This window comes from Babylonia areolata, chromosome 3, assembly GCF_041734735.1.
Source record: "Babylonia areolata isolate BAREFJ2019XMU chromosome 3, ASM4173473v1, whole genome shotgun sequence".
Taxonomy (NCBI): Eukaryota; Metazoa; Mollusca; class Gastropoda; order Neogastropoda; family Buccinidae; genus Babylonia; species Babylonia areolata.
In genome coordinates, this window is record NC_134878.1 from 18,046,702 (window position 1) to 18,056,701 (window position 10,000).

A 10,000-nucleotide genomic window follows, 5' to 3' on the forward strand; every position below is an offset into this window, starting at 1 on the left:
CCCTTTCTCTCCGTCTGCCTGTTGATCTCTCTCTCTCTCTGTCTGTCTGTCTCTCTCTCTCTCTCTCACACACACCTCCTCTCTCACTCTCCTCCCTTCCTTTCTTTCACACTACTCCTTTCTCTGTCTCACCTCGCCTCCCCCATATACCCGTGCCCCCCCCCCTCTCTCTCTTCCTCTCTCTCTCTCTCTAAACGGCCACAAATCAGAAACCCGGTGGCGCGTGTCCTTGTGATCTTAGCGTTTTTCTTCACACACACACACACACACGCGCGCGCGCGCGCGCGCGCACGCGCGCACGCACACACAAACACAGCCACACACACACAGCCACACACACACACACACACACACACACACACACACACACAGAGGCGGAGGCGTGCTGACGTCCGCACGTAAAGCGCAGCTGGCAAGGCTGCCTGTTGTGTTGTGTTCCATGTCGTGATGCTCCCCTTGTCCTGCTTTCTTTGTGTGACAACCCACCCTCTGTCTCTCCCCCTGTCTGTCTCTCTGTCTGTCTCTCTCTCTCTCTCCCTCCCCTCTCTCTCTAACCCTATCGGCACCCCAACCCCAACCCTGGTTCTATCGATGTCAAGGTTAGTCCTGTTTCTTCACGGTGAAAAATGAAGTCGCTTTCGTCGTTCGAGCTCTTAACCCCTTCAGTGCTGGAGAAGAAAACCCAGTAGAAAGTGGTATTCCAAGTCATATAACTTTCCGAAACAATAAGCCAAAAACTGAGAAAATGGTCTGGAGATATACCACTCTAGATAAACCGTGTGAATTTTCAGCCTTCCAGAGTTATTTCCCTTCATCAGTGACGTTACTATACACGTAGGTGATACGTGGTGTGGCACTCAAGGTGTTAACTAATCGGTCAGAGACGGGAACTTTCAGCTACACAAAAAGAGGTACTCGTCACTAGCATTCAAATACCAGATAAACAAAAGGAATATGTATGGGAGGGACGGGGAGGGGGGGGGGGACAACTGGAGACCTATTTCACTGTTAAATGTTTTATATAAAATTGGAACTACACGCATAGCTAATAGGATGCAAAAATACTTTCAAAAATTAATTTCTGATGATCAGACTGGGTACCGTGGAGACAGTAAAATGAGTTGATATTGATAATAAAGAGCACACATTTCTCAATTTGCACATGACGCTCGGTTAATGAATGACGGGGACAGAATGTCTTTTGAAAGATCCATTCAAATAATTCAATACTTCGGAACTGTTTCAGGACTTTTCATGAATGCTGATAAAATGCAATCAATTTGGTTAGGAGGCGAAAAGGTTTCAGGAAGAAAATACAGCCAACACATAAATATAACCTTGAATCCTGAAAAGTTCAAAATATCAGGTGTGTGGTTCACAATCAACATAAAAAAAATGTGAGCAAATAAACTATACAAAAAAGTTTTCAGAAGTAAGAGCGATGTTCACATTTTGAATCATAACAAGTATTACTCCTCTTGGGAGGGTTGCTGTGCTGAAATCTCTTATCTTTACAAACGTGTAGATTTCACTTCCCAACCCCCAAGACGACATTGTAAATAACCTCAAAAATGTGTTTCCATTTTGTATGGAATGGTAATCAATATATGGTATTGTTTTAAAGCTCTAACGTACGTAATACTTTCTTTGCAGCAGGAGATATAAAAAGATATATTTTCATGACATAAAATCCGCGTGTGAGAGAAAGGGACAGACAGACAGAGATGGACAGACACAAGGAGATTGTAATCAGTCACGTCAAACGCATTGGCGAAGTCCATCGTCATCTTATTAGTGTGTCTCGTTTAGGGGCAGTTATGACCAGCTGCCCAGGATGTTATTTTCTGGACTCGAATTAATCCCATTATCAAACCATTTGGAAATAAGTACCCAACTCGTGGAAATGAGGTGTCATTGCAAGGTACTAAACATCAGATTCTCTTCTCTTATCATATCACCAATGAAGTGCGGCCCGACCATCAAGCACCGCACTGGACTAGCGGAAGATCTGTTGACATCTTTAAAGAAAGCTATGTTTGTATGGCCACGTAACTAGATCCAATGGCATTACGAAAACAATCCTTCCATGGAACTACTGAGGAGCGAAGACAGAAAAAAAAACCAAAAAAAACAAAAAAAAACAATCAACAACGATGGACTGACAAAGTTGCAGAATGGACAGGAAACCCATTTGCAGAGACCCGGGCTTTGACACACGACCGAAAGAACTGGATGAAAGTGGTGGACAGTTGTTCTGCGCGGCGCCGTAATGACTCTTCACAGAGATGAGTGAGACACACGAAGAGAGGAGGAGCTGAAGCACTGCAGGTAACTGACTTTAACTCTCTCCATACGAACGGCGAAAGAGACGACGTTAACAGCGTTTCACCCCAATTAACATCATCAAAATATTGCAAGCGGAAGGTTCTTATACTGAAGAGGTGAATGTTGAAAAAGAATACCACAATTCTGACGACGGAAGCTAAAGGTTGGGTCATTCAGACACCCACTGGACATCCGAAGGGTCTGTGTAGAGGAGAAGAGAGGACTGGCCGTACTGAGTGAGTTAACCTGAGTTAGATGTAAAATCCATCTCTGAAGCTGCACTCTGATCTGTTGAATACAGAGGAGAGGAAGACAAAACACACAGACACACACACACACACACACACACACACACACACACACACACACACACACAAAGAAAAAACGATGGACTTACAACATTGCAGAATGGAGAGGAAAACCATTTGTGGAGACACTGTGACAACACAACCGACAGACCTGGAGGAATCTGGTTGACAGTTCTCCTGTGCGGCGCCCCAAAGACTCTTCACAGAGATTTGGGAAAAGAAGAAGAAGGAGAATGCACACGCGCCCGTTGATGATGCAATGGTTTAACCACTTTCACACCACCCAGAAAACAGTCACGGAGAAGCAGGCGAACACGCGCAAGAAGAAAACGTGAATGCATTCACAAGTGAAACCACAAACATGAAAAAATGTACGTGGCGTGGCGTGAAAAATACCAGTCTGGTGGCACAGGCTGAGATCATATTCCCAGGGCTCAGTACAATCACCCAGTTTGTGAACAACATGTCATGTATGTGCACACAGAAAACAACTATGGTAAACTAATCAGCTTCATTCCAGAAAAAATTAAACAAACCTTTTCCACGTGTTGTTACTTTCAAGTGTGCAAGCGAAAATGGAAGGAGAAACCCCGCCATGAGATGAAGTGTGGACCTGTTACAGGACAAGTGGGTCAGATAATGTGACCGTGTTACGCACCTAAAGGGTGGAAGACCGTGTTTTTGCACTTATCACTCTCCCCAAACTGCTCTGTCAATACATGGTCAAACCATCCTAATTTTGCTTCGTTTCTTTGATTTCACATCGCTGATTATCGTCTGTGTCTCTATATTGAAGCATAGAAAAAATTTATGTGCATAGCTGCGCCCTACCTCGCTCTAAGAATTGTGTCCGACGTTTATATGTACATCAGTGTTCATGAGAGGTAGTCCTACCAGCTTGTTTTTTTCTTTTTCTTTTCTTTTTTTCATTTAAAAATTGTCATGTGTGTGTGTGTGTGTGTGTGTGTGCTCAGTACTGCATAATGTGTGTGTTTCCTTAATTTTTTGTGCGTATATGTGTATATGAATGTTTGTGTGTAGGTTTTGACTTTTCCTCTTTTTCCTATGTATGCATGCATTTGTGAATGAAAATGTAACGTAAAATACGAATAAAAAGTAGTTTTTAAAAAATGTGCGCTCATATTGTTTCCGTGTGTATGTGTGGTGTGCGCTTGCTTGCCATTTTCGCTTGAGTGTTTGTCGTTTCATAAAATCGCCCATAAACTGCACATACACTGCATGGATCTGAAACTGATAGAGCGTCCTGCGCCGTTACGAAAGGATACAAATACACACATGAACATGCTCTCTCTCTCTTTCTCTTTCTCTCTCTCTCACACACATGCACACATACACACGCGCGCGCGCGCGCACACACACACACACACAGCGACACAGAGTGAGACACACACACACACACACACACACACACACACACACAAACGCACACTAAAACCGAGGACGTTGGAAGTCAGCGATCTAATTATAGTGTAGAGTTGACAATGCGGTAAGAGGACAGAGAGGTATGCGTTTATCCTGTTGAGTTCCGTGGGTTCGCATAATATCACAGAAGACTTCACGTGACAGAACAGGCCACGCTGATGATGATGATGATGATGATGATATGGATACATACACAGCGCCTGTCCTCGGTCGGAGACCAAGCTCTAAGCGCTTTACAAGCACGGGGTCGTTTGCACAACAGGCTGCCTACCTGGGTACAGCCGACTGACTGCTGCCATTGGGCGCTCATCATTCGTGTGTCATTCAGTCAGATTTCAGGCACGCACGCATACACACTGCAGACAGACGTGTAGTATTGCCCATTCCAAGCAGAGCGTGGCACTTCAGCCCGACGATAATAGAAAAATAAAATAGGCCCCCAGCTGCAGGCACCTTCAAAATCTGTATCGCTAAGCCGACAGTGAAGGACTAGTATGTGATGCTTTGCAAGGGAGACGGGGATGGGAAGTGAGCAGGAATAGTGACCATCACAGAAACAGATGCCATGTGGATCATAAAGAGTTTTTTGAATTTTGAATGGGAAGTCGAATCACAGGGCTGTGTCCCATAACAGCAAACATCCGAGGCTTTCACGACGCTTCGCCACACATGCACCTTTACCAGCACAGCACAGCACAGCACAGAACACACCACTGTGGTCCATGGTGTCATACACAGACGTCGCTGTCATCTGCACTATCATACATCACCCCTTTATCCCCTGTCCCTCACAGGGAGGCTTGCGACAAGTCTGCCGATGTGGACATCATGTTCACTTTCAGTTTCAGCTTCCCCAAGGAGGCGTCACTGCGCTCGGACAAGTCCATGTACGCTACACCAGGTCATGTCAACGTTGAGTCTCGCATTGCACACCACTCGATCTATGTAACACTTTTCTTTCTTTTTCTTTTAATTCCATTCATTCAGTGTGCATTTGAATTTTAAGACACGACTCTCTTTTCGTGTGTGTGTGTGTGTGTGCGTGTGTGTGTGTACGAGAAAAAAAAAAGATGCTTTCACATGACGTTCACTCTCCAGCTTGTTCCAAAACAGTCATGGTCGTGTGAGTTGTCCGCCCAATATTGTCGTCTGCTTGACGTTTGTTGACAGATACTGAGAAAGAGTGACGATGAAGAACTACAAATGAATTGTACTACATTTCTATAATCGTATGAAGTTTAAAAGATGAGTGCTGTTTGTTTGGGGTTTTTTTTGTGTGTGTTCTTTTTGGTTTAAAATATTTTTTTGTCAATTCATAATGGGTTTTATGAGCGACTGGTTTGTCAGTGAATTTTTATTAACCAACCTTCCGTATTTTTTCGAGGAAAATTATTACAGACACAAGTTCTTTCCTTTCTCATGTTCTGCGAAATCAGTAGACATTTAAAAATCTTTCTTATCATCTGACGCCATCACATTAATATGTCTCGGAAATTAAGAATACCGAAAAAGAAAATTTGCGGTGTGTTCTGGATTTAATGGGAGTGGGGACGTTTTAACGATCATCTTCACTTAGTTATTTCTGTGTCATTTTTATGATACAAACGCAATATAAGACCAGTATATACCTACGAGTCTCTCCTATTCCTGGTACACTCAAACAATAGTAAAATGCGCTGCGCGCGCACACACACACACACACACACACACACACACACACACACACACACACACACACACGCACATGCCCTTAAGCAAACACACGTACACACGTTTTCAGAAGACAGCATATATCCTACAACGTTCTTTATAGCCCAGTAAAAGACTTGTCAACTGGATTGTCCAGCTCTTAAGATACCTTCAGATGTTCTATCGAGTGGACCGTTCTGTTCATTGTTACTATTCCTTTTGTCCTGTGGGCCGTTCACACACACTCGCTGTCTCTGCCCGTCTGTCTCTCTGTCTGTCTGTTTCCATCCCTCTCTGCCCGTCTGTCTGTCTCTCAGTCTGTATAGTCATGTGTCTGTCTGTCTCTTTGTCTGTCTGTTTCTATCCCTCTCTTCCCGTCTGTCTCTCAGTCTGGCATAATTATGTGTCTGTCTCAGTCTGCATTTCTGTCTGTCTGTCTGCTTCTCTCTCTCTCTCTAACATACACCCACAAAAACACACACACATCCACACTAAACACTCACACACACACACACACACACACACACACACACACACACACACACACTCACTCACTCACTCACTCACCAGTCATAGAGAGAGAGTTCTGCCAGGGAAAAAAAACCCCGATCCAAACTGTCCTTGCCCTGGCCCACACACAACACCACTCCTCGCACACACACACACACACACACGCACACTGCCACTGGTCGTTCGCCAGCCAGCCCGCTCACTTCACCTGCACGGCCCAGTTTTTCTTTCTTTCCTTTTTATTATTTTTTTTTTTATCTTAACCTGTCAATACAGGTAAACTCCACCTTCTGGCCTGGCCGAGGTGTGGGTGTTTTTGTGTGTGAGTCTTTGTGTCTCCCGTGCCAGTGTACGTTGACGTGCGTGAGGGAACAGCGTGTGTGAAAAATGTGATGTGAAACGGTACAGTGCGTACAAGTGTGTCTCACTGTGGGCATTTGCAAGGTTCCGTCAGCTGTTAGGGCGACGATACACACTGTGTTCACCTGTTCTGGTTAAAACCGCGTGTTGTGGTTTCTTTTCACCTGACAAGTGTTATACTTCTGATCTCTTCTGGAATTTTTTTCGAGATTTATGTACATCGTGTCGTGTGGAAGCTGGAAGATCGATCATGGTGTGCTCATCTTCTGGGATATCGATTGATTCAGACTGTCGGAATGGAGTGATTGCAAGATATAAATAACTTCCTTGGTTGCGTTTCCTCATGTGTGTGTGTCTGTGTGTGTGACTTCGAATTCTCAACGGCTGGACATCATGACGTGAGTACAATGACATGTGGGACTGCCTCAGCCACCCGGCGAACACTCACTCCCCAGACAGAGGAACTACCATCATGTTTGGCAGTTAAAAGAAGAAGAGAAGAAAAAGGCGGGGGGTCTGTTCGCCAAACTCCACCCGTCATTGAGCGTGTAGCGTCGTGTTGTTAAGCCCTCGCCAACATGGCGGCGGCCGTCGTCGTCTCAGGAAGACCTCCGAACGAGGACAGTAGCACGGGTGGGGTAACAGGAGGCGGAGGAGGAGGGAAGCCGTGCGACCTGCGAAGTGGGGGCGGGGGTGGGGGTGGGGGGTACAGCAGCGCGGGTCACATCTACCCCCCGGGGTCCACCCTCAAAGACCTGGCCTGGGACGACAAAGTGAGAACGCTCAAAGACTTCGTGGCCACCTACCGCCTGCCGCTGGTGGCCCGGGTGAGGAAGGGCGACCTGTCCAAGTTCCTGCCCCCCTGTGGTCCCGGCCAGGACAACGTGGTTCAAATCCACGAGGTCCGGCGAAGGAAGATCGTGTTGGCCCGGCGGTTGCAGTGGGAGAAGCGTCAGAATGATTACATCGTCTCCGGGGAGCAGGTGGAGGTACCCGCTTCTTTTAAAGGTGAGGAGGGGTGTGTGTGTGTGTGTGTGTGTGTGTGTGTGTAGGGTATGTGTGTGTGTGTGTGTGTGTGTGTGTGTGTGTGTGTGTGTGTGTGTGTGAACCAGACTTCACGAAACGCATGAGATATCAGATATTATCCATCATCTTCAAGTGAATCACAAAATTCAGTTACCGTTAAGGACTGGTTCTTTTCCTTTTGACGTATACGCTCGTTGCCTGAAGCAACGCAGCCTTTTAAGTTCTAAGGACCAGACCACTCTGATGAAATGACATTAAATTTTTTATCGCATTCCGATCTTGCTCGACCGCAACACTTTATACTTTCAGCTACAGGAAATTTCCCTGTTCCTCTACAATGAAATGAAGTCATGCGATACACACCCTCACACTCGCGCACGCACACACTCACACACATGAAAGCGTGCGCACGCGCATACGCACGCACGCACCCGCGCGCGCATGCACGCACACGCACACACACACACACACACACACACACACACACACACACACTACCACCACCACCACCACCGTCACCTGAACCGCCACCACCGGAAAGAGAGGTCTGTGTGTGTGTGTGTGTGTGTGTGTGTGTGTGTGTGTGTGTGTGTGTGTTGCATGGGTGCACTGTGTGATAATACAAAACAAAAAACAAAACAAAAACAAAACTTCACTGTTTAAACTGTGCCGAGAAACTGATAAGAAGCGGAATATGACTCATGGACGTTTGATTATGAAATAAGCACTGTTCTCGCACAGATAGTTTTTTAAAAAATATTCTTATTTTAACACGTAGGCCTGCGTCTGTTTGTTTGCAACAATCATGTTGTAGTTGTGGTCCACCCTGCACTGCCACAAGCAGATGAATTTGATAAACAAAAAAAAAACAACAACAACAACACAAATCGAAACACTGTTCCCAGGACTGTACAATGGCCATATCTGTCTTGAGTTTTTCATTCGTATCCATGGGGTATATATGGTATAGGGTACCGCCCGTCTGTTCCCCGTAACAGACAGTCCTGTGTTTGTAGTGGGTGCGGGATTTGAAGAGAAGGGAAAACAGCGCCCGTCAGTCTCACAAAGGGACGTGGGTTTTGTTAGCTTGTGTGGGGGTAACGTTTGCTGATCTGATTTATTAACGACACAGTGTTCTCGCTTGCCTGTTCTGCCTCTCTGTGTCGCTCAGTGTCTGTCTCTGCCTGTCTTTCTGCCCCCCCCCCCTCTCTCTCTCTCTCTCTCTCTCTCTCTCTACCTACATGCAGTGAATTTATTTTATTTCTACCTTTGTGCTTTAATGTTTTTACTTGCTCGCCTGTAAATTGGATGTTATTACCTGTAACATCTGCATTAGCAAATTAATCACTTTCGTATATATGTGCAATGGTAAAGTTGTGCTTCTCTGTTTTCTTTATGTCCGCTATATGTTTCTCACTTCGGTCATGTCTCTGTATGTGCATAAGTATATATATATATATATATATATATATATATGTGTGTGTGTGTGTGTGTGTGTGTGTGTGTGTGTGTGTGTGTGTGTGTTGGGTGGAGAGAGTGTGTGCATGTGTATGGATATGAATGTATAAATGCGTTCGTTTTATTACTTTTTACGATGTTAATGATGATGGTGGTGATCATTCTTCGTTGTAGTAGCAGTGGATGTAGCAGTGTTAACAAAATTATTATTTTTGTGTCGTTATCGTTAATGTTGTTATTGTTATTGTTGTCACAAGGACAGATTGGAAGACTGGGCGATGCCTAAAATCTTTATCCTTGAGTAATAAAGTTTTTGAATCTTGAATCTTTCTCTTTCTCTCAACAGTTTATATAAATGATTTACCTTTACTTATCACTGCATTTTGTGAACTGTTTGCTGACGATACGACTTTACACGTTGACAATTCTAAACTCTCAGAAGTTTCCAGAACATTGCAGGTAAGTATTAATCAGTTAACTGATTGGTCTGAACTAAACCACATGAGTTTGCATCCACAAAAAACCAAATACATGTTGATTACAACCAGACAAAAGCGTCAAACTCTTGCATCTTATTCCTCCTACCTTTTTACAAATGGCAAAGTCACTGAATAAGTCGATAGTCACAAGGTTCTTGGAGCAATTATTGATAACAATTTGGCCTGGTCTGATCACATATCAATGTTATGTAAAAGTATTTCCAAAAAGGTATATCAACTTTCTAAAATAAAACATTTTTTAAATTTACATACTCGAAAAGTATTTTTTTCACGCCTACATTGAATCTTATATAAACTATGGTTCAACTGTCTGGGATTCAGCGAGTGCTAACATCTTAAAACCACTCCCAAGTCTTCATAGGCGTGCTCTTAAATTAGTTA

The 10,000-nt window shown here is 44.5% G+C and overlaps 2 protein-coding genes across 2 annotated transcripts in view; one reads left to right on the forward strand and one right to left on the reverse strand.

Annotated features, from left to right (window-relative positions):
- Nucleotides 1-2,752, reverse strand: part of LOC143279794 (phosphatidylinositol 3-kinase regulatory subunit alpha-like) — a 91,044-nt gene extending 88,292 nt beyond the window's left edge. The window contains exon 1 of the mRNA XM_076583968.1: nt 2,723-2,752. The gene's annotated coding sequence lies outside the window, so the exon portion shown is untranslated. The remainder of the gene's footprint in view (nt 1-2,722) is intronic.
- Nucleotides 2,753-6,510: 3,758 nt separating this feature from the next.
- The window catches only part of LOC143279795 (uncharacterized), a 55,206-nt gene continuing 51,716 nt past the window's right edge, over nt 6,511-10,000 (forward strand). Inside the window, exon 1 of the mRNA XM_076583969.1 lies at nt 6,511-7,643. Within this exon, the coding sequence (XP_076440084.1) occupies nt 7,214-7,643 (430 nt within the window). The 5' untranslated portion in view covers nt 6,511-7,213. The remainder of the gene's footprint in view (nt 7,644-10,000) is intronic.